At 34.8% G+C, this 27,802-nt stretch overlaps 4 protein-coding genes across 4 annotated transcripts; 2 read left to right on the top strand and 2 right to left on the bottom strand.

Moving 5' to 3' along the window:
• Positions 1 to 1,311: 1,311 nt before the first annotated feature.
• ALA1 (aminophospholipid ATPase 1) lies at positions 1,312 to 7,951 on the top strand. The gene is made up of 7 exons (XM_089785193.1): positions 1,312 to 3,655; positions 3,751 to 4,057; positions 4,786 to 5,494; positions 5,586 to 5,709; positions 5,841 to 6,060; positions 6,492 to 6,950; positions 7,473 to 7,951. The coding sequence occupies exons 1-7, from the start codon at positions 2,155 to 2,157 to the stop codon at positions 7,690 to 7,692; spliced, it is 3,540 nt and encodes a 1,179-aa protein (XP_089641319.1). The 5' UTR covers positions 1,312 to 2,154; the 3' UTR covers positions 7,693 to 7,951.
• A 1,539-nt stretch (positions 7,952 to 9,490) lies between these two features.
• On the bottom strand, positions 9,491 to 14,464 carry LOC110425949 (putative inactive leucine-rich repeat receptor-like protein kinase At3g03770). The gene is made up of 7 exons (XM_021441031.2): positions 12,350 to 14,464; positions 12,036 to 12,166; positions 11,598 to 11,838; positions 11,097 to 11,302; positions 10,958 to 11,007; positions 10,753 to 10,864; positions 9,491 to 10,627 (listed from the first exon to the last, which is right to left on the bottom strand). The coding sequence occupies exons 1-7, from the start codon at positions 13,680 to 13,682 to the stop codon at positions 10,370 to 10,372; spliced, it is 2,331 nt and encodes a 776-aa protein (XP_021296706.1). The 5' UTR covers positions 13,683 to 14,464; the 3' UTR covers positions 9,491 to 10,369.
• Positions 14,465 to 18,025: 3,561 nt separating this feature from the next.
• Positions 18,026 to 25,918, bottom strand: NOL (NYC1-like protein). Its single transcript, XM_021440734.1, has 13 exons — positions 25,392 to 25,918; positions 25,106 to 25,174; positions 24,347 to 24,408; positions 24,137 to 24,223; positions 23,306 to 23,373; positions 23,163 to 23,211; positions 23,008 to 23,093; positions 21,886 to 21,943; positions 20,733 to 20,783; positions 19,084 to 19,134; positions 18,951 to 18,992; positions 18,421 to 18,531; positions 18,026 to 18,289 (listed from the first exon to the last, which is right to left on the bottom strand). The coding sequence occupies exons 1-13, from the start codon at positions 25,657 to 25,659 to the stop codon at positions 18,242 to 18,244; spliced, it is 1,050 nt and encodes a 349-aa protein (XP_021296409.1). The 5' UTR covers positions 25,660 to 25,918; the 3' UTR covers positions 18,026 to 18,241.
• LOC110425743 (pentatricopeptide repeat-containing protein At2g13420, mitochondrial-like) lies at positions 25,704 to 27,750 on the top strand. Its single transcript, XM_021440733.2, is given in 6 exon segments — positions 25,704 to 25,777; positions 25,888 to 26,074; positions 26,076 to 26,232; positions 26,235 to 26,314; positions 26,316 to 26,469; positions 26,471 to 27,750. Coding segments are annotated over 6 exon segments (1,608 nt in total). The 5' UTR covers positions 25,704 to 25,770; the 3' UTR covers positions 27,494 to 27,750.
• Positions 27,751 to 27,802: the final 52 nt, after the last annotated feature.

Below are 27,802 nucleotides of genomic sequence, written 5' to 3'. Positions count from 1 at the left end.
CATTAGCTTTGAATTTTGGAAACTTGACCTTATTCCTATGTATATAGTATTGGAATCATCTAAAGGAAAAAGGCCATCCTTCATTCCGCGATTGGAGACTTTAAGCCACGGATTTATTAATTACTACATTGCTTTTTCGGTTGTAATAAAAATTCCCACAACAAATCTAATCTTTATCGCTAAAAAATGGGAAAGGACCCAAAATGTCAAAGCAACGAGATGCTGCTTTATTTGGTTGCATAATTTTTTTTTATTTTTTTTATTTAAAGTCATATTTTTTAAATAAAATATTATGCATCTTGAATTAAATGTTCAAATGTAATTATATAATTTTTATTTATTGCGGCTATTATTCAAAAATATATAAAATTTTTAATTTACTTAAAATGTTTTCTTAACTTGCTTTGTAATTAAAAATATGAAAAATAAAATAAAAAAGAAAAATTTTAATTTAACAATTAGTTTACAGATTATCTCTAAATACTATTAATATTGGCTATATTATTAATTTTATGAGAGTGACTTTATTCATTTCATTGCCATAAACAAAAGCGGCGTCTCTTTCTTATTTCGTCGTCAATAACAAAAGATTTTAACAAAGTATGAGATAGAGATAATAAATTTAACTTAAAATTTTAAAAATTTAAGTTTAATACAAATTATTTAATTAAAATTATAATAAAATAAAGAGTATAATATCTAGATAGAATTATATTTCAATACTGTCAGTTTGTTAGAATATAATTATAAATAGGACTAGACCTTTAAATACTGTTAGTTAGAGACTTATTAGAGTTATATCTAGTAAGATGTTCATTTACAAAAGCATTTTTTTTCCTTATCCATGTAGAAAGATTCCAAGTTTAGAGACCTTTATTTAAATTCTAATTTTAATTAAGGCTTAGAGTTAAATATAAACTGAGATGTCAAAATCAACATCATTAATCATTGAATGACAAAGATTATAGTAATATTTTTTTCAAAAAAATATATTTACCATTAATTAATTAATTAACTAATTAATATGCTTATTTTAAGAAGCAGGTAATGCTAAGCTACTAAATCCGCAAAAAGAAAATAAGAGAAAAGAGCTGCAAGAACATGCAAAAGAAACATCAACCACCTCTCTCTCTCTCTCTCTCTCTCTCTCTGTGTCTGAGTCTGCCTACTTTCCTGAGGGGGAAACCTCATTTAATTAGACACCCTTTAATGAATAATAATAATAATGGCATTCAGGAGTCAGTTTCTCCATTTTTGGATAGTCCACACCTTCTAGAGAGAGAGAGAGACAAAAAAATAATACAAAACAATGAATTGTTGTAATTTTCGCAATCACTGTCCAAGCACCTTCTTCTGTCTTTAATGTCAAAGGGGCAGCCAAACTAGAAGACATTTCCTTTTCCTTGTCAAACAAAATTGGGTTTGGCTTGTCAAATGTAATGAAACGAAAAGGATTTGATCGTTCCTAGTCGCCATCCCATTAAGACTTCCTCGATCTTTTCTTTCTTGTAAAGGCCGCCATCGTCTCTTAAAATGCCTTTGACTTTGGACATTTCCCTCTCTCGAACACGCCATTGCAACAACACAAAAGCGAACCCCCCCAATCGCCATAATTCCCACATCTTCCTTTCCTTGTACAGATATTCCATTATCCCTTTCGATGGCTTCTTCTTGACGCTACTCACTTAAATTATATACCAACAAAGATTAACGAAAAGGTCCTTTCCTTCTTCCTTTCTTTCTTTGTATTTGTATTTGTACAATATTTATATGTATACATATATTTTTTATGTGTAAATTATTTTGGGGTATGCCCCTGGCTTTACTCTGCTGATTAGAATTCTGGGTTGTCTTTTTTTTTGTTTCGTAATATCCGTTGCTGAAGTTTGGTTGAAATCATAGTCTGGGTATTTCATGAATTTTGTTGATTTATTGACTTTGAACTGTTAGAAAGGTCTTTGATCCAGAGATCATAGCCACAAAAATGGTTTCTAGATTTTGTTACTGTATTTTATATTACTCTGATCTAAGATAAGAGAGTTGAAGGCGAAGATCATAGCCTCAAAAGTGGTTTTTGTAGATTTTGTTACTGTATTTTATATTCCTCTGATCTAAGATAAGAGAGTTGAAGGGGATCCTGTATTTGTTTTTGGGATGGATTCAAAAACCCCAGTTGAGAATTTGTGTAGTATTGAGCCCGCCTTAAGTTCCTCCTCAAGGAGGAGCAATTTTTCTGTTCAGTCCAAGGCTTCAGGTGGCAATTCGGTTAGGGAAGTGAATTTTAGTGATTTGGGATCAAAGCCAGTGAGATATGGATCCCATGGTGCTGATTCAGAGACAAATGCCATGTCACAGAAAGAGATCAATGATGAAGATGCTAGGTTGGTACATATAAATGATCCTGTCAAGACAAATGAGAGGTTTGAGTTTGCTGGGAATTCCATTCGGACAGCAAAGTACTCAATCCTAACATTTTTGCCTAGGAACTTGTTTGAGCAGTTTCATAGAGTTGCCTATATATACTTCCTTGTGATTGCTGTGCTCAATCAGCTGCCTCAGCTTGCGGTATTTGGCCGTGGAGCTTCCATTATGCCATTGGCATTTGTACTTCTGGTTACAGCAGTTAAGGATGCATATGAGGACTACAGGCGGCATAGGTCGGATAGGATTGAGAATAATAGGCTAGCATCAGTTCTGGTAAATTATCAATTTCAACAAAAGAAATGGAAGAACATTCAGGTTGCTGAGATAATCAAGCTTCATGCAAATGAAACTATTCCTTGTGATATGGTGCTGCTCTCCACTAGTGATCCAACTGGGGTTGCATACGTGCAGACTATTAATTTGGATGGAGAGTCCAATTTGAAGACACGATATGCAAAACAGGAGACCCTTACGAAGATTCCTGAACAGGGGAAGATTACTGGGTTGATTAAGTGTGAGAAACCCAACAGGAACATATATGGGTTTCAGGCCAACATGGAAATTGATGGGAAACGGCTGTCGCTTGGTCCCTCCAATATTGTTCTTCGTGGCTGTCAGCTCAAAAATACTGCTTGGGCAGTTGGGGTTGCTGTCTATGCTGGCCGTGAGACCAAAGCGATGCTTAACAGCTCAGGAGCCCCATCTAAGAGGAGCCGACTTGAGACCCATATGAACTTAGAGATAATCATCCTCTCTCTGTTTCTTATTGCTCTATGTACAGTTGTGTCTGTCTGTGCTGGTGTTTGGCTGAGGCGCCACCGGGACGAGTTGGATTACTTGCCCTTTTACAGAAGAAAAGACTTTTCTGATGGGGAAGAAGATAACTATAATTATTATGGATGGGGCATGGAAATATTTTTCACATTCCTCATGTCAGTAATTGTGTTCCAGATCATGATTCCCATTTCATTGTATATTTCCATGGAGCTAGTCCGGGTTGGTCAGGCTTACTTCATGATTAGAGATACCCAGATGTATGATGAGTCTTCAAATGCAAGATTTCAGTGTAGGGCTTTGAATATAAATGAGGACCTAGGACAAATAAAATACGTTTTCTCTGACAAAACCGGTACACTTACTGAGAACAAGATGGAATTTCAATGTGCAAGCATTTGGGGGGTAGATTACAATGGTGGAAAGGCCTCTTCAGAAGATGGTTGCTATGTCCAAGGTAAACAACTAATATATCTTTACTATTTCTGTGTAAGAAAGGAATTTTTTTTGAGGTTTCTTTAGCATAATTCTGACTTATTTTTTCTAAATCAGTGGATGGTAAAGTTTTGAGGCCTAAGATGAAGGTAAAGACTGACCCAGAGCTTCTACAATTTGCGAGGAGTGGAAAAGAGACAAAAGAAGGCAGTCATGTCTATGATTTCTTCCTTGCACTGGCAGCTTGCAATACAGTTGTGCCTCTAATCATAGATATGCCTGATCCTACCGTGAAGTTGATAGATTACCAAGGAGAGTCTCCAGATGAACAAGCATTGGTTTATGCTGCTGCAGCATATGGATTTATGCTGATGGAACGAACTTCTGGCCATATTGTTATTGACATTCAAGGAGAAAGGCAAAGGTAATCTGCAGTGCCGACTTTTATCTACTTGAATTAATTTCCACAGTTTCTGTGATAAGTTATATTATGATGACCTCCACCAGCACCAGTTTAGTTACTAAATATGAGTGTTTTGCTATCAATGTTGTCTTATTTTAGTATCAATTTAAGATTGATGAATTGATTTTGAAACTTCTTGTGGTTTGGAGAAGAAAAGAAGAAAAAAAAAAGTTGGGGGGTGGAGGGGGGGGGCGCGGGGGGAGGTGGAGGAGATGAAATTGCAATTTGCATGTTTGCTTGATTGCGCCAAGGTAGCCTTCTTTTGTCTCTCAACGATGATAAAACTGCAAGATTTGGAATTCTTTCACCTGATTCAAGCAGTCAAGGTTGATGCAAGGCAGTTTGTCAGATCACTGGAGAGCTAGTATCTGGGAGTCGATGGAATTAAATTCTCTGTGAGAAGTGTGGTAGTTATAGATGGAGTTGTGCATACAGTTTTAAAGTTCTATACATAGTATGATTTTTCCCCCATTTTTTGGTCTTTGTTATAGAGAACAAATATATGAGCAAACTCATTCATAACAGTAAACACACTCATTAAAAAGAAAGAGACATGTCACAGCATTTTGTACTTTTAAGGCTACATTGGCGTTTGAGATGCTTCAAAAAAAAATGTGCTGGTGTTGTACTTCTGGACTTGAATTATATTAATTTTTTAATGTTGAATAAAAATGTTTTCGGCCATGCAGGTTCAATGTTTTGGGTTTGCACGAGTTTGATAGTGATCGGAAGAGGATGTCTGTTATATTGGGGTTCCCTGACAAATCTGTAAAACTGTTTGTAAAAGGTGCTGACACATCCATGTTTAATGTCATAGAACGATCCTTGAATGTAAATATAATACGCACAACCGAAGCCCATCTTCAGTCTTACTCCTTATTTGGTTTGAGAACACTTGTTGTTGGGATGAGAGAACTGAGTACTTCAGAATTTGAGGAATGGCACTCTGCATTTGAGGTAGCAAGTACTGCTCTGATGGGTAGAGCCTCTTTGCTTCGGAAGGTTGCTAGCAATATAGAAAACAATCTCTGTATACTGGGTGCCTCTGGTATTGAAGATAAACTGCAACAAGGAGTGCCAGAAGCCATTGAGTCTCTTAGAACAGCTGGGATCAAAGTATGGGTGTTGACTGGGGACAAGCAAGAAACTGCCATATCAATTGGGTACTCCTCAAAGCTCTTGACAAGTAAAATGACACAATTTATAATTAACAGCAACTCTAAGGAGTCATGCAGAAAGAGTTTAGAAGATGCCATCATCATGTCTAAGAAACTCATGACTATGTCAGACACTGCAAATAACACTGGGGGAAATTCGGGAGCTGGTTTAACTCCAGTAGCCTTGATTATTGATGGTACCAGCCTTGTATATATTCTTGACAGTGAACTTGAAGAATTGGTAAGGAGTTAGAGACTTGCCTTGGCTTTTTTGTTTTCTGTTTCTGATATCCTGCATGCTGGTGTGACTCATTTTGCATATTTGGTTGCAGCTCTTCCAATTAGCCTGTAATTGTTCTGTGGTTTTGTGTTGTCGGGTGGCCCCGTTACAAAAGGCTGGAATTGTTGCCCTTGTAAAGAACAGGACTTCAGACATGACACTTGCCATTGGGGATGGTGATCATCATTGTCTTGATTTTCTAATCATCGTCTTACGCAAAAAAGAAATATTAATATTGTCAAATTTTATCTGCCTTTTATTTTGGTGGTTTGGGCTGATTTAGGAAATTCTACTGGAAACTTTACAGGTGCTAATGATGTTTCAATGATCCAAATGGCGGATGTGGGAGTTGGCATCAGTGGCCAAGAGGGTAGGCAGGCTGTAATGGCATCAGATTTTGCAATGGGGCAGTTTAGATTCTTAGTTTCTCTTTTATTGGTCCATGGCCATTGGAATTACCAGCGGATGGGCTACATGATATTATACAATTTTTACAGGAATGCAGTGTTTGTCCTTCTTCTATTTTGGTGAGTTTTAGATAGAGTGCTTGCTCAAATATATTATTTATTCTTGTACATGTGCTAAATGCAAATATTCAACCTTCATTGGGTAATTGTTGGTGGTTTAAGCAAACCTTGATCGCCTGAGAGACTTTATCTTTTGGTATTTTCTAACCGAGCATATAGTGGGGTTAAGGCTATAAAATGTCATCATTGCATGTTTTTAAATGTATCTGATTGATCTGTTACTTGTACACTCCTCTATTACTGTTCTAGACAAGCCTATCTCCCCCAAAAAATTAAAAAAAAAAAGTACTATTTTTCCTTTGCTCAATTAGGATAAAGATATTGAATTTTGATCTCAGCTGGTTCCAAATCATAATTTACACTTTATTTAGAATAGAAGTTGAATTGCGTTTTGGTCAATTGATTAAATTTCATCTGCATACATTGTGCAGGTATGTGCTCTTTACTTGTTTCACATTGACCACTGCAATCACTGAGTGGAGCAGTGTGTTGTATTCTGTAATCTACACTTCAGTGCCTACGATTGTTGTTGGTATTCTTGACAAGGACTTAGGTAGAAGGACTCTTTTAAAGTATCCTCAGCTGTATGGGGCTGGGCACAGACAAGAGTGCTACAACAAAAGACTCTTTTGGATAACAATGATTGATACTTTCTGGCAAAGTGCAGTTGTCTTTTTTATTCCTCTTCTTGCATACTGGGGCAGCACCATTGATGGATCAAGTATAGGAGATCTTTGGACAATTGCAGTTGTTATATTGGTTAATTTGCACTTGGCCATGGATGTCATCCGGTGGAATTGGATAACTCATGCAGCCATTTGGGGTTCTATAATTGCAACATGCATCTGTGTCATCATTATCGATGCTTTACCATCATTAGTTGGTTACTGGTAAGCCCCTTTATCATCTGATTGGATATCTGTAGTTTTATTTTCTTAATTTTAGCGTATTACTGTCTTTTGAATGATGAAGCATGTTGGGATAATTTTTGTTGCACTTTCCCCTTAACATACCTTAAAAGATTAGGTTTTTTCCTTGCCTGCTAACAGAGCAAAAGTATGTAATACAAATATATGTTAATACATGTGTACATATAGATATGCTTGTCTCTGTGTGTGTGTATGTGATATGAACATGCATATGAATACATGTACACATCCAAGTTTTCAGAGTTTCTGTGTGCTTAGCAGCAGGCCCGTGGTTAGGAAATCTCAATTATGACTTGTTGCCCTAAGGAAAATGACAATTATTATTGATGGTAAAAAATGTCCTTAGTTGATTCTAAACTGCTATTGAGTTACCATAGATCAGTACTCCAGTTATGCATTTAGAGTAAATGATTTATTGAATTTTTAGAATTTTAATTCTCAATGTATATTGTCTGACCCTTGGCAAATGATATGAATTGACAGGGCCATCTTTAAAATTGCAAGGACGGGATTGTTTTGGTTGTGTTTGCTTGTCATCATCATAGTTGCACTAATTCCGCGTTTTGTTGTGAAAGTTCTCTATCAATTGTACACACCTTGCGATGTTCAGATTGCAAGGGAAGCTGAAAAGTTTCAGACTCAGAGGGCGACTGGAGCTTTAGAAGTAGAAATGAATCCAATCTTGGACCCTCCAAGGAGATGAAAAGGTGATTTTGTTCCTTCACTCCTATTTCTTTTTGTAAAGTGTTATCGTTGTTCAGGCTTCTGCAGAGTATTATTGTTCATTGCCGGATTTTCATTGTTCGCTATCCAAAGGATAGAGTTGTTGTTCCTTAGGTTTGTAGTTTGCGCGGTTGTAGCTTATAAAATTATTTCATGTAAACTAGCTTTGTTTACAGCACAGGGAATCATACAAAGAAACATACACGAAATTTTCAATGAATAGAGTTTTTTCTTGTATACATTCTTGATCATATTCCAACTGCAAATTATGAAGCTATTTAAATCTGTTTTAATTCTGTAACCTTATGATCAATGATGTTAGTACCATATTGGGCAATGACCTCGTTAAAGCCTTCAACCTCATGAAGTTGCATTCATTGGGGGACAACACAGATCCTGATGAGCTGTCATTCTTCTAAATATGATCGAGTTGGATGAGCATGAGATGATCCTGCTGTCTATAATCTTTAAACGCCAACCTTGTGGCAATTACCAAAATATAGAACAAGATCTGCATCTTTGATTCTGTCAAACAAGTAACAGCAACATGTTAGGCCAAGATCCTGCAGTTGGCCTGCAAGTTCAAACCAAAGCATGAAAGGATCAAAGGGGACAAATGTGCATGTCACACATTTTGGGAATTCTTCTTGGACTTTTGCAAGGTCTTGCGCTATTTTTCTTTAAAGAAACAAGTCAGCAGGCTTTAGCCGGCTTGGGTACGGTGGTGAGTTTCTAGAGGTAAATTTATGACACGACAACATGATATGAATATAATATAAATTTAAACGAGTTTAGGTTTTAATTAATCAAGTTTTATATATTAACCATATTAAATTTATATAACACATTTAAAATCTTTCAAGATACGGTTTGTTAATTGTGTTATCATGTACTTATATCATTCATGATCTATTCATTACTCATTTATTTAGATGCATTCATATGTCATGTAAATATGTTTAATACATGACTAAGGTCTATTTATTGATCTATATAAATATATATATGATGATTAAGATTTATTGATATTAAATTTTATTATACCTTATAAGTATTATAATATTTATAATTTTTTGTTGTAAATTTAAATAATAGAATTATATTTCAATTATAATATTTTAGTTTGATAGTTTAATCATGTTAATCGTATCAATTGCGTTAATCGTGTAAACAAATCATGTTGTGTTATATGAAATTTAACCCGACACGTCTAATAAATATATTAACTTAATCGTGTCATATTACACGTTTCTTAAATATATCCGTTTACGTATGTAAAATCTTGATATAATTAATTAATCGTGTTATGTTTATATTTATATATATAAATAGTTAATATTTTATATTTACATATATAAAGTGTATATAAAAATGTATCAGCTCGAAGCTTTCATGCACAAAAGTTCTTAAGACATTCATCTCATCTTAGGGTACACTTGGTTCATGGAACATTAATTTTTGTTTGAAATATTGTCAAGATTTTCGAATATGTTTTTGTTTGGTATGATTAATGGGTTAGGATCTAAAACTCGATAATATCGAAAGTAATCTCATTCGATGTTATATTTCTCAGCTATTTCTTATGGAGTCAGAAATGTGGTTTTTATTTAGTTACTTTTAAATTTCAAAAATTAAAATACTAAAAAGCTATTTAAATTTTGCTTTTTGATTGTTTTTGCTCCAAATTATTTTTTTTTTTGAAAGACTAAATTATATCTTTTTACCAGATAAATTTATACATTGACTCGAAAAATAAAATATTGAAAAAAAATACTTAATTTGATTGCTTTTGTTGAAAATGCTAGTTAATTTGGTTTGATTGAACCCAATAAAAAAATTAATTAGGTTACATTTGTGAAAAATGGTAGTAAATTTTCCAGGAAAATATCAAAATTAAATCTTGTTTCTGTTTCCCAGTTTTCTAGAGAAATCTTACAAATCTATTTAAAAAATAAAAAGAATATTATGTAGTAGTTTGCCTGTCCCTAACATATTAGCATACTAGAACAAAAGCTATTTCCTTGTAAATATGCTTTGTCTCTATCATACAATCTATATGTTTAACAATTGAGCAAGCTTATATTAATATGGGAATGACAACTTATAAGAAAGTATGGGCTTATGAAGAAGAACTTGCTGTTAATAGATCATATGATTGACGTTAATGAAGAAGGTGTAACCAATACAAGGTAAGTTGTTATTATATATCACGTGATGTTGATGTTTGATTAACAGAATGATCATTTCGGAATGACCCAAAATAGACATTAACAAGCGCTCTCGGCTATTTGGGCACAGTTGGAATAGGAAAATATCACGATTGGGCAAAAATTTAACAATGAAAACATTAATTCTTGTAAGCAATATTAAGTGTTTTTAACAATATTTAACAATGAAAGCATGTGATTTATACTAAAATATGAGTATTAATGCCTTTATAACAATGATGTAAAATTTTATGTTGTTTTTCAATTTGCTTTGTTATGATTTCGATATATGTAATTTCTGACAGGAAAATTATTTTCTTTGACTAAACATTTTTGTGCATTGAAACTATGGAGAAACATGTTGAAATTTTGTGTTACATGGGTATATAAATTTGATGGGCTAAAACTTGAGTTTGACACATAAACATCAAAACAAAAGTTAAATAAAGGCTACATTTTCTCAAGAGATGACACATTTAGGTGATGGATGTGGTTAGAATCAAGTCTCCATGGATCCTGAAGCTGTGCTGCAAACTGCAAAGTCCAAAGAACATCTTCAACAGAAGGCCTATCACCTGCTTCATCGGACAGGCATCTCAGGCATATCTCCATCACTGTCTTCAATGACTCAGCTGAGCATTGCTTGACAATTGTTGGATCCACAATGCTTCTTCGAGCTGTATCATCCATCTTATTGCTTACCTGTAGCTGCAGCACAAGGCACACAATGACTTACTGAAGTTGTTCCTAGTCCCAAAGAGTCAAGCTGAAGATACTAATGTATAGGAATTGAAGAAGAGAAAGTAGATGTTAGGGAAACACTAGCAACTCACAATATCTTTTACAACCATGACATCATTCTGGGACATGATTGGCCTCCCGACCAGAATTTCGACTAAGATTACGCCTATGTCATAGACATCATCTTTATCCTTGTGATTTTCCCTGCATATAAAAGAACATGATTACAGGATTAAGACATAAATTAAAGTAATTGAGAAGGCAACTTCGCATTTTCCAATAGAATTAACCATGCACCTTCCTCTAACATTTGCTTTTAGTCCAGGTAAAGAAACTCCAGCACCCCCCTGAAATGGTTTGAAACGAGCTATCGAGTCAAAGAATTGATTTGAAGCAAATGTAACCAATCTGCTTCAAGCAAAAGGGTTGATCATACCATTCCCCCATTTTCAGCTAAAAGAGGGAGGTTATAACTGCTAATCTTAACAAGAAGATTCAGATCCAACAAGACATCTGTTATCTTCAGATTATTTGAAAATACTCCAGGTAGAATCCCTGCATGGAGAAACTGAATACCCTTTGCTACCCCAATTGCAGCTGCTATTCTTTGTGTCCATTTAAGCCTTTGTCCTGGTAACCCTTCTGCAAAACTAGAATGTTAGAGAAGGGGAGCATGAAACTGTAAACATTAACACAGATCTGTCAGGAAGTACAATATGGCAATTCAGCATGTATAACTTACAATATGGGGACAATGATCCCCATAATAAATGCATTTCTTATACAGCTACCCAGACTGGAAAGCAATGGCAAAAGGATTTAGTTATTAGTTCTCAAAAAGACAGATCATACATAAACCTGTCTTTCTTTTAGTTTAAGTACATTTGCCTCGTGATACATATAATTGTTATTAAGATTCAATAACAAAGAATCTTACCAGAAATGCAACCTCTCAATGTGCCATTTGGAACAAACTCAAATACGAGATATATGATGCTGACACTTGAATCAACCGTGCAATACTCAAAACAGTGTCCAAGGGCGCTAACCAAGTGGCTATGTCTGAGTTTTGAGACCATCTCTATATGATGTGTATATGTCTGTGAGCTATGCTTCTTTCTCATCTTTAAACTTCTAATGGCAACAAGAGTTCCATCTGCCAGCTTCCCTTTATAAACCTGTCATTCTATAGCACGTAAGTTTGATCTAGAATCATCAATTGCATCATGTGAAACTAACAATGGCAAATAGCAACCAACTGAACTGATTGTATTAGTAAATGATGCAAAGGCACACCTACTATACCAAAGATTCATTGTGTGCCTTCTGCATAACACTTAGATAGAGAACTATAAAATCTAGATGAGGTGCACACCTGGCCATGTGAACCTTCGCCAATGATGCTTGAAGAAGTGAAATTATTAGTGGCCTCCTTAAGCTCTTCCAAAGTAAAGACACGATACGCAGGAAGGTTAGCTCCCAGTTTCATTGTTTCTGATATATATCCTGCAAATCAAAGATTCACTATATGTCACATGCCATATGCATAAATATTCCTTGTTCTTTGTTTTTGTTTTAAACCCTTTTACAAAATCCAACTACTTTCTTAAATCTTAATTTACTCTGCTCTGGTTTTAAAATAATGGAGCCTTAGCAAATGGAAGAGAGAAAAGGAAATGAGGATCTTACTTGCATCTGATAGAAGCTTGACTGTGTTTATGGTTGACACTTTCTCCATTATTAACCTTGTGGAAAGTGTCTTCCCAGCAACCCTGTTGTTTCTTCTCTGGATAACCAAAAAACTCAAACTACCGATTACTGCTATTCCAGCAATTCCTCCCACTATACTTGATGCAAGCACTGCCTTAGCATCATGTCTCTTATACTTGAGCTTTCGAGGCAAAACTTTTACAGCCAATGCTTCATTGTGGCAGAAGTTGGAAGGATGCTGCTCTTGTTCTTCATCTGATAAACAATTGCTAGCATACATAACAGCCCTGCTCTTGATGGTTGGTTGCAGGCATGCAGGCAAATCCCCAGTCAAAAGATTTGAGGATAAATTTACAAAAGCAAGTTCATCATTGCAGGACATGTTTTGGAAGAGCCTACCAGTAAGCTTATTAGCAGAGACATCCATATAATTAATTGAAGGCAATGCAAACAAAGATGGCAAAAAGGGTCCAACAAATCCGTTCAAAGAAATGTCTAGCTTTCGAAGCTCATAATAGGAGCCTAATTCAGCCGGGATGCCAAACATAAAACTGTTATTTCTGAGTACGAGAGTGACCACCTTGTTATGCAAAGCAGGGAAGTGAGGTCCAAAGTAATTGTTTTCTAGATCAAGAACTTGAAGGTTTGTCAATTTCTGAAGATCAGGCACTTCTCCAAACAAGTGATTATTTGCGATACTGAGAATTCGAAGATTCTCCAACCTTGCAATGGCAATTGGCAGAGTCCCAAACAGTGAATTATCTTTCAGACTCAGAACAGTCAAAGCATGAAGAGAACTAAGCCAACCTGGAACTTGACCAGTGAACTTGTTATGGTCAAGAAAGAGAGTCTGCAAATTCCTCAAATACGAAAGTTCCACTGGAATGAAGCCAGTAATGTAGTTTGAACTTACATTGAGTATTTCCAGAGAAGACAGCTTACCAATGCTACCAGGCAGAGGCCCCCACAAGCCTAGCGAAACCAAAGAGAGGACTTTCAAGTTTGATAAACTAACAAGACTTGCAAAGAAAGCATCAATGGAAAAGTTTTGAGGCAATGGAGGGACCCCATTGTTTCCGATAACATGAAGCTGGGTCACATTATCTTCATAGCAAACCACAGTTAACGATGGTGTTGGTTCAATGTTGCAGAAGTCCCAAGTGTTGTCAAAGCTGCTAAGAACTGATGGATGGTTGAGAAGCTGCTGGATTTCCCGAAGGGCATTGGACTGAGAGGGTTGGAGCTGGTGCGAGAGATGTACAGAATGAAAAAGAGTTAACAGAAATAGTAGAGTGTAAACTGGCTTTGCCATCAAAAGGTATCAGATGACCATTGGTAGTTGGACAAAGATTCTATATGAGCTTCAGCACTGAAGTATGGAAAACAGAAAGCATTTTATTTAATACAAATACCCCTTTTACTAATCCCCTCACTCTTGCTTCTACCAGCTTGTTCTATCCCCCCTCACACTTGTGCAATACAAACAACAACTCAGATTTTCTGTTTCCACCTTTGTAATAGTATACTTACTATACTGTCATAGACTCAACATTCCAATTAATCTTGATTGCCACTTCATTAATCACCACTAAAATACAATAATAACTTTTGTTTTCTTACTTTTAACAAGATGGGGATGCATAGCCTGCTATAATCTCTTAGCTAATGACTCTTTCATAGTCTAGACTTATCTTGATGTTGGTATCTCTGGGGAGTCCCGTACTAACGAAGACTTAGACTTTGATACTACTTGTCATATACTCATACTTTCAACTCAAAAGACGTGTTTATTAAGTGTTAAAAAATCTTTACTTGTAAGTTCAAAATCTATTCTTGTGAGGACTATTCCCATTGGTTAATCATAACCATGCTCAATGACATTTGTCACCAGTGGGAAAATCGTGAAGAATTGAATCACAAAAGAAATGGGGTTAAGGCTTCATTTATGTAAGAACGTTGTGTCCTGAAGCTAAGAGCACTGTAGCACAACGTGAAATGGAGTGCTGACGTAGGACAGAGAAGAGACCAAAACACTGCAGCAGCAGCAACAACATGGAATCACGTAAACAAACAAAATGGGATTTAATTTAGTACGGGAAGAAGCAAGAATTCAGTGATTGCATTGCCCAAAGCACATCAGAATCCTGCAACAATGAAGACCTTAGCTAATAAAAGAGTTAATAAAGTGCACAAATAATTACAAGTTACAAGGAAGAAAGCAGATGGACGACAGGCGGGAACTTTGTCTTGGTATGAAGAAAGCCAGTCGGGACATTGTCCCTAGAAAGAGATGTGCAACGGGCAGCGGGCAGCATCTCCTTCTTCTCCAAGATTCGGACTACTTGTTGTCCTTTTCCCTTTGCAATCACTCTGTTTTATCTTTACCTCATGTGACTCTGTTTAATCACGAAATTAAAAATATTTTTCTTAATTTCATAAATTTCACTTTTCTCTCTTTGGAGAATCTAAAACATGATATTTGAAATTTTTTTTTGAATTATTTAAAAAAATAAATTTTAGTTTTTCTATTAGATTTAACTAAATTTTTATATTTTAATTTTACACTAAATAAGTTTTGATGATATTAATCAAAATATCATTTATTATTTTATATCTACGTGATATCATGTTAATTTTTAAATCAAAATTTTACTACATATTTAATTTACGAAATGAAATATGTGAGTTATTAAAAATTTATATGCTTGGTATAGTCCTCTGTCCTTAATTTTTTGTTTGCATTGACTTTAATTGATGTTACTATAATTTATATTGAAATTTTAATTTTTTATTAATTTTTATCTTTAATGGTTAATAATATAAAAAAATTAAAAAATTATAAAAAAACAAATCTTAAGATCTTAAAAAAATAGAAAAAGAACATAATTCGTGAACATCTCAAAAAATAGATGAAAAGAATGAGACGAAAAAAATATTTAATAAAACCTATCAATTTATCGAATCGATTTTTATTATTTTAATCATAATATTTTTGGGTTTTACTTGATTTAGAGAATCTTGCCTCCATTTCAAATTGATCCAAGCCTATTTTGGCAACTAATTAGAATGAAAATTAATTGTTTTATGGGATAAAATGAAATAAATTTGAGTACTCTACTTAGACTGATTGAATAATTGGCAAAATATCTTCCCTCGTTTTCGACTTAATATACAAGTTTTAATGCCTGTTTGGCTTATCCCGTGGAAAAGGAACTTTGTCAGCTTTCAAAATTTTAAAATTTTTTAACTTATTCGACAAGTTCATTTAAATTTTCAAATGGAATTATAAATCGAATATTTGATGAGATTTTTATTTTAATAATTAATAAAATAATGGAGAGAATTATAATATGTATATATTTTCACATTCATTTAATTTATTTTATTATTTTTAATTATCATTTTTCACTTTGAACATCAACATTACCTAAATATAAAATAATAAATAATATTTTGATTAATAAAAATTAACCAATCATTAATTATAAAATATAATTTTATTTTTTTTAATTTTTTAAAATAATTTAAAAAGTTTTTAAAATATTATATCATAATTTTAAATGCAAGACTAATGTAATATTAGGCAAAACTAATGTTATTATTGAAGAAGTGAACAGTGAATAAAAATAAAAATAAAAAAATTCAATATTTAAGAGTAGGAAATTATAAAATATTTAAAAATTTAAAAATAAAATTATAAATTTTTAAAATAAAACAAAATAAAATTTTTGAAATTTTGGGGGCGGGCCCTGAATGGGCCCCCCTCCCTCCTCTCTGATGAGCCTGGCTGTCACGATCGAATTAACTGTTGGGGTGGCGGGACCCGAGGAATGAAGGTTGGTCCACCTGAGTTCACGGGAACGCAACACCGTGACTCGAAAATTGACAAGACGAATGTTGCTTCCAAGGTGCGAGCCTTGAAACGCAAAGCCAAGCCAATGGCCGTGGAAATCAAGGCCAAATAAAACCACGTGGCAATGACCCATCAAATATCAATAATGCAAAGCCAGCATTTGGGCTGCCCAACAACTCCCTAACTTCCATGCACATTTCCATTTCTGTATTATTAAAGCTACTCAGTCACGGGGGAGGTTCTTGTACCAGCTTCTTGCCCCCGGTAGAGAGTTCCATCTAAATTTGTTACTCCAATGGGGTTTTAAATCTGAATATAAGGTAATCCTACTTTATATAATTAAGTTAAATACTTATAAAAGTATGATCAGTGGCGGAGGTAGCTTAATTTTTAATTTTTTTTATTTTTATAAATATAAAATTATAAATATATAAGTTTGTCACTTCTATTTAAATCAAATTTTAAGATAAATTTTAAAAGTTTGGGTTCAATTCTTTTTACATCCAAATTTTAAATTTTTTTTTCTTATAAAGTAAATTCATATTTTCTTATAGAGTAGAGATGTTTTGCTTAATTGTTTAAGTTTGAAAATTTTTTTTCTTATAGAGTAAATCTATTTTCATTACAAAATAAACCCAAATTTTCTTATAGAGTAAACCCATTTTCCTCCTTATAGCAGAGTAAACTCAAATTTTAAAATTATTTTTTTTCATTACTTAATTGCTTAAAGAGTATAATTATTCTTTAATTTTTCTTAGAATCTGTTTATTAGTTTTGAGCATTTATGCAATATGTACTTTTCCTACAAACCCTTTCATTTTTTAAACTTAACATTACTAAAATATTGTGTATTATTGTGCATAATATGTTATGATCCTATGGAGTAAAAGACCCATTACTTAACTATCAAAATAGTATAATTTTTTATTTTAATTTTTTTTTACAATTTGAACACTTATGCAATATGTCATTAATTAACATGAAAAACTGAATAAAAATGTAATTAAAATATTTAAAAAATTTTAATAATCTTATCTTACTTTTTCAAATTAAATAAATACGAAGTGATTTCTATAATGATCGACATGAATTTAGTTATTGATAAATTTGAAAGTATGAAAACATGTTAAGCACAACTTGCAATGTCTAATGTAAAAACTGTTTATATTAATAAATTTACAAACTTGTATTCAAATTTTATATTATTTTAAAAATGATTAATTTTTTATTTCAAATTAAATTATTGATTTAGTCCATGATCTTATATGATTACTCTTCAATCATTTCTAATACAAAATTCTGAATCTGTCACTAAATATGATTAAAGGGTATCCAATTCTATTTCTATAAATGGGTGGAAAGTGTTTTGTTCTAGTGGTTACAATATCAGAGCTAAAAGCTTGCTGTTCATTGCCAACATTGGTGTGCAAAAAAGGATTGAAGCTGCTGTGGGAGACTTGGGAATTCTTCCACTGCAATGCTATGGATGCATGTGATTTTGCTGTAGGCTTTCAATTCTCTAAATATGCTGTTGCAAATATGGAACACTTTGGAACCAAGTCCACCTTAAATTCCATAACTCTTTATGATTTGTTTAAGTATATACATTGTGTTAAAAGATAAACAGGATTTCTTTTCATATATAATTTATGTAAAGTGATTATATTTATTTTATTAAAAAATTTAATAGATATGTATATTTAATGAATAATATCTAGAATATTCAAATACAAGTTCAAGTTAAGATATTTAAAAAGTAACGAATACTTTATCTATTGACATTCTTGCTTTACGACACTACATGCGAGTAAAGACAGCATGAATTTTCCACATTTTGCATTAACTGATTTCACAATGGTTGAAGATAAAGTAAAAAGAGTGCAAACAGTGGATCAGAACTAATGAAGCAGATAGAAATAGTAAAAGCATCAGGGATGACAATAGTATTGAACTATGGATTTGGCAAAAAAAAGGGGTGGGGGTGTTGAAATATGGAAGCAATTGAGGTAGGATGTTGTTTAATCTTCAAGCATGTATCTGTTTCTTCTTGCACCAAATGCTAGTCTCTGCACCATAAGGGCAGGCACAAGGTAGAGAAAGTTAGTGGAAATGCTTTACTTTGATGCAACATAGGTTAAAACATTTGAGGCCAAGTAGTTCAAAAATGATAAAATAACAGAAATTGCATCGACTTAACTGAAAAGATCTGAGAGTAAGCTTTCAATCCAGTCAGGAACCGAATATAAGTCGGCTTCCATGATCCATTTGCCGGGATAGACCTGATATTCGGGATGAGGTATTCTGCGACCTTTGAACCCCAAGCCCCATCCCCCAAAGAAGAACAGAAAAAAGATATAAAAAAACGAAAGAAATTGTTGAAAATGAATAAAGAAAGGGCGACTTTCTTCTCAAAGTAGAAACCAAGGAATGTTTTATCAAGAAAAGCAACAGACCTTGGATTACAATCAAGTAAACCAACCAATACACTATCTATGCAAAACTAAACAAATTTTAACAAATTTATTAAGATACTTGCAGTCTTATTTCAGCTCGGGTCTTCGCCATTTTTAAATAGACACTTCAAGTCCATCTTTTCCCTTTCTTAATTTACATTTTTTGGATAAATTCATCTTTTTTAATTTGATCAAGTATGACCTTCAACATGTCAACGTTAAAATAAATAAAGAACCTCAGATGAAGCTTGTATATTGCAACTTTGAGTCTTACCACTTCAGCTGGTTCTGCCAAAACATTGATGAAAAACTTGGCCTGGAAAACCAAATATTAGTTATTTCAAAAACGAAAAAATCGAACCAAAATCAGAACAAGTAACCTAAGAAGTATATGATGCATAGTTGACCTGCTTTGTGACTGCACCAGACATGAGAAGATCAGTTGTAACCATTCCTGGCTGAAACAAAGACGAGAAAGCAAATGACCATAGGGAAAAGGTAAAATAGAAATAAATAGTATTTTCTTTTTTCTTTAATCTTTCGGTGGGGGGATGCATTTGTCATGATCAATTACAACAAGGAACTTCAGATAACATCAACTCTGGAGCCCCAAAAATGACGTTTAGAAGTTTTTCTTTTCTGAAACTTGCATCACACACAAGGAAAAAGAAAAAGAAATCAAAAGGTCAAATGCCAAGTAGCTACAACACAAGGATTTAACAAACAGAGGGGAATTCAATTACAAAGGACAATGAGAGAGTACGAATATACTACTTTGAGGTTAGCATTGAAAACCAAATTATGCAACAAGGCTTAAAACTAGTCTGTGCATTCTTTTTCACCTGAGCACCTTTTTACTCCAGGCGCACCACCCCCAAAGGCAAAGCAATGAGTGGTGCAAGTTCTCAGCTCCCTCTTCAGTAGACATATTGAATTGGCAATAAATTGTTCAACTTATAATTTTATGATGCGTGGCTGCATGGTCTCATAAGAAATGCATGTATTATCACCTTTACAGAGTTGCAAGAAAACAGTACAATTAGACTTTGACAAAAGCATTTCGAAACTCAAATCATTATCTCTTCCCTGCTTGGTCAAAGCTGAGACCCCAAAATGAGGATTGAATAAACTAAGATTGGTCTTTAAAACCAAAAAAAGGGTTGATTCACCTCTTTGCATTCATTAGGCTGCCATAGATTTCCACAAGCATTACAAATCCAAATAGAACTTTGTATACCGTTTGAACTATGGTCCTCTTAAAGGGTTTCAAGACTTAATCTGCATGATCCACATCAGTGGTATCATTTAAACTAACCACCAAGGCACATTTGGGCTCATGGAGAATATTTCAGTTATAGAATGAGTCCACAGTAGAACATTAACCTTCTGACAACTGAAGTAAAAACCCTTTTAAGTACCATGAACAGCTGTAATCTGGATAGAAAGTTTTTAGCTGGCAAACCGCATGCAGGTGGTTAGTGGTCATTTTGGAAGGGATAAGACTATTACTTTAGTGGAGCGTACGTACTAGGCACTGTTGGACCTTCCTTGGATAAAATAAGAATAGTGTCTTAGGGTCATACTTGCTTGCTTTGTGTAAGCTAAGAAACAAAGCACTGGTCTTTATACTCCTTATTTAGACTTTATGTATAAGGATTTGTTCATATTTAAATAGGTCAGTGCCAGACTATTGAGGATACCTTTTGATGATTAAGACATGGAGATTCTGAATATTGATATAGAAACATGAATTTTGAGGTTTGGCAATTGGATTTTAGATTTCAGATTCGATTTGCACAACAATAAATTTTTTCTATACTGTTTATGTTCCTTGGTATTCTATTTTTGGTATTGTTGGTTCTGCATCATTGATTTAGAGGGCAACCTGTGAAGAACTAATAGGAAAACTACAAATTTAGCTTACTGCACAAACATGTCAGGCAGATTTGAGATAAAAACTAGATAAGAAAAGAACAAAAATCAAAAACCATCATTCAACATGGCAGCCTTAACATTAAGAATTGGAAATTAGATGATTCTTTAATGTAAAACATACCGATAGATTATGTACTACTACATTCTTAACATCTTGCATCTGCAATTCAGCCTGTGAATAAGTCAAAAGACCCAGTATTACAAATGAACTTCCAGAACGAAGGTGCTTACCAAAGAAAATTTATGAAAACAATAGTACATTGAGAAAATTATACTAGTTGGTCTTATTGACCATATCAAAAAAATTCAAAGGAGAAAACAAAAGAGAATGTAGAAATTTTTGACAAGAATGTGTTATGATATATTGAATTTTCCCATTAATCTTGTTTGGAGAACCTATCATACCTACCATACTCGTTTTGTCAAAAACTAAACAATTCCTATTTCTAATCATCAGAAGAAAGAAACTCCAGAGGGACTCCAAACTGCACTCTATAGATTAGGATCATTTTGGGGGGAAAAGATGTAAGGGAAAAAGAATCTTGAGGCTCATTTTTCTGACAGCCACTGCACACCAAATACAGATGGTACATGATTTGTCATTCACATATCAGAGTTTTGAAGGGAAAAATAAAGCATTAGATAACACCTGGATCCTACCTTATTTCCATGTCTAGGTTTCTACTGCATGCATGCATAATGGGTGTATGCAGATGCAGTCACCTATCAAAATCACTTTGACGAAGATGAATTGGGAGCCTCATTATACTAACTTATAAAAAAAATGGAAAAATAAAAAGAAAGACCCTCTTCTTAAACTTGAATGGTTATAGTTGTATGTCAAGCAGAAGCAAATATCCTGAAAAAACTTAATATTGTGATTAAAGGCATTACTGCGCTTATTTTGTAAACTAACACACAAATAAACCTGATTTTTGACCGTAAGCTTTCTGCACCCAATTAGAAAATATGCCATAAAAAGAACCTCTAGATGTTCTTTCAGAAAGGAAAATTAGAAAAAATATACCAGATCGCTTAGAATAATTCTCAATTTTCAATGTGAAAGAAAGGAAACAATTCAGTCAGTTTCCCCAGAAGAAGTTACTGAGATAAAAGCATGCTACTGAAAGGGTGCATCACTAACAAACTGGAAAATACAAAAAATTGAACAACATATTATCATGTCAGATTGGGGAAAAGACTGCCATGGCAGACTGAATTCTTTTGAATGAAATTTACTGCAAGGCACTATGTGAGAGAAGTTGCGGATGTACCTGTAGTGATTTTGTCAAATGCACCACACTACGTTTGGTTGCTCCATATGCAGCAAAGCTATTGAAAAGGATGACTGATTGTCAAAGTAAAAAAACAACTAATAATATGATTGAAGGATTTGAAATACACAATGTGGTGCATTGCTTGGAAGGACGGAAATTAAAATATTTAACACATCCCTTGATAGGTTCTTAAGCTGCAATACATAGGACAGCACTTCATTAGCATGACTAGAATCATATCAGAATAGTTGAATATAATAATGCAATTATCCTATAAGATACAAGCTAAGCAAGACCCGTATTGTCCTACGTGAAACATGTCAATGCCAGCCAAACAGAGAGTATCACTTAAATAAAGCATAAAACATTCAATATAATCCTGCTGTGAAGTAGTAATGAAGCAAGGTATACAAATGAAAGGCATTATATGTGGCAGTGGGAGCAGGTAATTTATATTGCCACCAAAAGTGGCTGGGATTGCCAGTGAGGATGATGCTGAGACAACTTTGAGCAAATGCAAGATAGAGAGATTCGTAAAGCAAGATGCCCCAACAGAAACTGAACTGAACAATCCATTTAAAACATCAAGGAGAGATCCAAAATTGAGTTCACTATCAAAATATAAACAATTAAGAAAACAAACCATTTTAACAGCATTCACATGTTTTCAGCAAATCAAGCACTTAATGAACAATATGAATACACAAATTACACTTCACATAATTGTGAGAATTATCAAGGTACTCACGAACCTACTATTAACAAAAGAAAAAATTTGACTCATTTTAGGCAGCAAGGATGCTGGGTCACAAAAATTCTAGTCAACAACCAACACAGACTCACAAAAGTTCTTTTCATATCACTTAGGTGATTCACCATGATATTGTTACCAGCAGAATGTATTGTGAACAAGAAGAAGCAATAGGGAAATCAACTATGCATGGTAAAAATTTCCTATACACACAGCACCCTTTAAGAAGTAAAATGTAACCATATTCCACACATAAAGCTAATTATGTCATGTACAACAACCTCCAGCAGATTGTTTTACAATGCAAGAAGCGGTTCAACAAAATAGCACCCAAACTTTCTAGCTAACAAGTATAGGAATTAAAATACCTAGGAGTTGGCCTTCCATCTGAACCAGCTCCATCAATATTGAAAATATGACCACCTCGAGGCTGCTGCAACATCATCTTAATGGCCTGAGAGACAGCAATATATCAGAATGGAACTAAACAGGGCCCAGCAAGAAAAACGAAAATAATCCTTACCTCTCGGCAACAAATCATCAACCCAAGGGTGTTTGTTGAAACAACTTCACTGCATAAGAATAATCCAAAATATAAATCTTTGAAAGAAAAAAACAAAACAAAGCCTAAAAAAAGAAAGAAATGAATGGTATATTGAAGCCCACATAAGATCTTCATCTGATGCTTCTGCCAGTGGTTTATAACAATATGCATTTGATCCTGCATTATTAATCTGCATCATTCTCAACAAAAGGTAAGACTATAAAAGGAGAAGAGAAACATTGCTGAAGTTATAGGCAAAGGTTTGTGTGGGAAAGCATGCAAGACATCATGAATTAAAATGACAATAAATGTAAAAGAGAAAAAAATCATTTTGGGGATTGATTAAGACATTTGTCAGAAAAGCATGTTCCAAGATATGGAACTACAGTGGAGGTAATGATAAACATATGCAGTACCACAGATTAACGTTTTAGAACAACTTCAAACAGAAAACATGCTCACAGCCTACTTTGTAAACTAAAAAACGTCATGTTTGATTGCATCAAATTATGATGAAGGGCTCTATAGATTAAACCACATATTTCCATGTTTACGACATTGTAGAAATTCAGTTTCAAGTCTGGTTACAATGGCTGGAACTGAAAGAAGCCATCATCAACTCATAGCCATAAGGCATTCATTGCAAAAATACTACATTACAGACTTTATTATCTTTCGCAGATCATATGATCTATTCTGAAAATTAAGCTCCTTACATAACTAACTAAATAAACAAAGACCCAAATAAGGACTTAGCTTCAGCATCATTTTCCTTTAGAGCAGTTTGTTGAATCTTACTCATCAAGACCATCGATCTTGTAAATGATCATGTAATTAGCTAGAATTTCGAGCATCTAGAGATATCAGAATTATTCTCCAGAAAGAAATTTTCCACCAAAATGATATGAAACATGAAAGAGATAAGTAGAGGGACAAAGATAAGACAAAAGTACCCATATATCAATGTATCCCAGGTTCTTTTGTGCAAATAAAACTAAATTCTTCACATCCTGTGCGTCTCTAACATCACATTGAGTACCCTGTGAATGAGATTATTCAAAGCAGCATTAAGCCAGAAAAAATTTTATGAGTGGAAAAAGAAGCAGAAAGACTGTAAGAAGAATGTGGAATACAATCATCAAAACAAGTCATAGAGGAGGTACCCACACACGCTGCTCCTCATATTCTTCTCTGAGGCTCTTAACAGCAGATTCCACCCGTTCAGCTGTCCAAATATCAGTTGAGAAAGTGCAACACTAGTCAGTCAATTCCAATTTCCAATTACCTTTCAGATGAAAGCTCTAATCTGATGATTCATCATCTTGGAGCAATAAATGACGAACATCAAACACAAAATGATGCAAAGTCACCAGAAAAATTTAAGCAGCATTACAATGGTAATCATATGATGGAATGATAATATAAAATATTATCCAAAGAATAACAAAATAGTACACTGTGTATCAAACTCAATATCATTAAACAAAACTTTCAAAATTAATGCTCTAATTGAACTTTATACCGAACACTTGTTCTTAATTAAGAATTTCCAATTACAAAACTAAGGGCTGAAAGATCGACAAGGCAAGACAAAGTACAAAAGGGAGAAAGGATCAATTATATCAGCAGTTGACCACCAGAAGATGAAGCTAGATTTATGAATTTCCCTCCACAATATGCTCATGGAAAATTAAGACACAAAAAGAATTCAAGTTTTTAAGATACCCTTTAGATTGATATCTTCAAGGTAACTAACTTCTGCTTTCTTTCTCATTACATTTTTTTAACGAGACTCAAATACTCTAATATTTTTATCACATTAAGCAAATAGCAGACAGCTTTAGCAAGTTATATAATAGACAAATTGCAGTAGAGCATACGAATTTGCTGATAAGAGTTGAGAGAAGCAGTAGTAGTCTTACCAGATCTTGAACAAATTACGACATTGTCACCTGCTTTGAGAAATTCTTTCGCCAATGCATACCCTATTCCTGAAACCAACAAATTCACTTTTTTAGCTTTTCTAAAAATCAAAGAAAAATCACTTAAATATGTGTACTTGTGGCTTGTTTAAGCTGTCTCTACAGTTTTTCCTACATTAAAAATGGACTCAAATCTTAAAATCTTGACCCAGGTTTCTTCTTATCAAGAAATCCAGGCCCTATCCACAAAAATGTCACTAGTAAGCTTTCAGGCAAAAGGAACAACCTTTGCTTGAGCCAGTTATAAGAACGTTGTAAGGAGGAAGCATGGGTTGTCTCTCTCCGGGGGTGGCAGCTTGGGCTTTTACTGATAATGGAGAATAGGAGGAGGTGGTTGGAGTAGGAGAGAAGGCAGAGTTTTGGAGGGAAGCAGTAGCAAGGTAAGGTTGAAAATGGGTTGGTTTGGAGATTGGAGGGAAGATAATTGAATGGGCTCTTGGAGACCAAACTGAAGTCAAGAATTGGCAACAAGTAGAAGAAGCAGCAGTCGCCATTGAAGATTGATTAACAGCTTCCAAACTCCAAACTGCAAAGACTGTAAGCCGCTGTGGCTATACTTTGTGGCTTCATTATTATCCACGTGGCATGATGCTGCGCCTCTTCACATGCCAGGTCAGCTCCTGACTCACCCATTTTTGTCCTTTTTTTTTTCTTCCGCCGTTGAAAGCTTCAAGCCTCTGTTTCTTCTCCTTGTTGTCTTTGATTAACTTGAACGGTGAAAGGATGTTGGCTTGAAGTTGGATTGAAGATGGCGTTTAGATTATGCGGAACACGCACGCTCCCCACCGCCATTTCACCGTTTCTCCCTCTCTCCTCCCTCCGTTTCCTCTGCTCTCCTTCCCTCAACCTCCCCAAACTCCAACCGTCGGAGGAAGCTGACTCCCTCTCCCAACTCCTCCTCGCCCACCACACCTTTCCACGCCATGGAATCCTCCATCCAACTCAACGGCATCTCCCTCTCCCCTTTCCTTCTCGACCAGATTCTCCTCCGTCTCCAACACTCTTCCAAGATTGCCCTCTCCTTCTTCCTCTATTCCAAATCCCTCCCTCCTTCCCCATCTTCCCTCCTCTCACCAGCTCCTACAACCTCATCATCGACGTTCTCGCTAAAGTCCGCCAATTCGACGTCGTTTGGCAGCTCATTCTCCAATGGACCAAACAAACATCCTCCCGATTCCTCCACTTTCATGATCTTGATCCGCCGCTTGATCGCCGCTGGCCTTACCCGTCAAGCCATTCGCGCCTTCGATGATATGGGATGTTTTGTTACCGCTGACAATAAAACTGACACTGACAGTTCTAGTCAACAGTTCGTTTTGCTTTTGTTTCTTGCTCGACACACTCTGCAAATACGGCTACGTGAAGGTAGCTGTTGAGATTTTTAACAAGAGGATATCTGGGTTTCGGGTTGATTCAAAAATGTATACAATCTTAATAAGCGGGTGGTGCAAGATTGGCAGAATCGATATGGCAGAGAGGTTTTTAAAGGAGATGATAGAAAAAGGAATGGAACCCAATGTTGTCACTTACAATGTGATGTTAAACGGGATATGTAGAAGAGTCAGTTTGCATCCCGATGACAGGTTTGACAGAGCAATAAGGAATGCCGAGAAGTTGTTCGACGAAATGCGCCAACGAGGGATTGAGCCTGATGTAACCAGCTTTTCAATCGTTCTACATGTATACAGCAGGGCGCATAAGCCTGAGTTAACACTTGATAAGTTGAAAATAATGAAGGAGAAAGGTATTTGCCCGAGTGTGGCTACATATACTTCAGTTGTCAAGTGTCTTTGCTCATGCGGGAGGCTTGAGGAGGCGGAGAAGTTGCTTGATGAGATGGTGAGTAATGGGGTTTCTCCTTCGGCTGCAACCTATAACTGTTTCTTCAAGGAGTATAGAGGGAGGAAGGATGTGAATGGTGCTTTGAATTTGTATAGGAAGATGAGGGAGGATAGACTATGTGAGTTGAGTTTGCATACATACAACATCTTGCTGGGTATGTTCATGAAGTTGGATCGAATCGAGCTGGCAGAAGAAATCTGGAATGATCTTAAAGGGAGTACAGCAGGGCCTGATTTGGATTCTTACACATTGTTGATTAATGGGTTATATGGGAAGCAGAAATGGAGAGAGGCATGCCAGCTTTTTGTGGAGATGATAGAGAAGGGTTTACTTCCTCAAAAAGTAACTTTTGAGAGACTATATAAGGGTTTGATACAGTCTAATATGTTGAGGACTTGGAGAAGACTGAAGAAGAAACTTGATGAAGAGTCCTTAATTTTTGGTTCTGAGTTTCAAGACTATCATTTGAAGCCATATAGGAGATAGTTCACTGTTGTTTTCTTGTATCCTACTCAACTGTGCAATGTTCATTGCTTTGCCAAATTATCAAGCTCAGTAAGCTCACTTATTTGAGAATAGATAGATTGATCCATAACCTACTTGAAAGTAATCCCATTCCTCATGGCAACTTATTTTGTATTATCTCAACTTGATTTGCTGTCATATCTTTCATCGCATTAAGTTGAGAGCTGTTTTTTTTATATCTAGTATCTGATATGCAAAACCTTGTCCATATCTCCAGACTTGGGTGCTTCAACTGTACTAAGATACAAATACAGTTGAAATCTAGTTAGA

Source organism: Theobroma umbraticum, unplaced genomic scaffold (genome assembly GCF_002168275.2).
Source record: "Theobroma umbraticum cultivar Fairchild unplaced genomic scaffold, ASM216827v3 scaffold_12.1, whole genome shotgun sequence".
NCBI classification, from domain to species: Eukaryota; Viridiplantae; Streptophyta; class Magnoliopsida; order Malvales; family Malvaceae; genus Theobroma; species Theobroma umbraticum.
The sequence above is the reverse complement of the archived record's forward strand: the minus strand, read 5'-3'. Positions and strand labels throughout refer to the sequence as shown.

Bases quoted from the DNA above. Each gene is read 5' to 3' on its own strand.
- ALA1 (XM_089785193.1), top strand. From the start codon at position 2,155: ATGGATTCAAAAACCCCAGTTGAGAATTTGTGTAGTATTGAGCCCGCC. The intron at 4,058-4,785 runs GTAATCTGCAGT...TCGGCCATGCAG, and splicing joins ATTCAAGGAGAAAGGCAAAG to GTTCAATGTTTTGGGTTTGC. The intron at 6,951-7,472 runs GTAAGCCCCTTT...ATGAATTGACAG, and splicing joins CCATCATTAGTTGGTTACTG to GGCCATCTTTAAAATTGCAA.
- LOC110425949 (XM_021441031.2), bottom strand. From the start codon at position 13,682: ATGGCAAAGCCAGTTTACACTCTACTATTTCTGTTAACTCTTTTTCAT. The intron at 11,839-12,035 runs GTGTGCACCTCA...ATAGAATGACAG, and splicing joins GCGAAGGTTCACATGGCCAG to GTTTATAAAGGGAAGCTGGC. The intron at 10,865-10,957 runs GTGCATGGTTAA...TTTTATATGCAG, and splicing joins AAAGCAAATGTTAGAGGAAG to GGAAAATCACAAGGATAAAG.
- NOL (XM_021440734.1), bottom strand. From the start codon at position 25,659: ATGGCGACTGCTGCTTCTTCTACTTGTTGCCAATTCTTGACTTCAGTT. The intron at 23,094-23,162 runs GTAAGGATTATT...GCTGTCTCTCAG, and splicing joins TGATGATTTGTTGCCGAGAG to GCCATTAAGATGATGTTGCA. The intron at 20,784-21,885 runs GTACATCCGCAA...ACTTATTCACAG, and splicing joins ATTTGACAAAATCACTACAG to GCTGAATTGCAGATGCAAGA.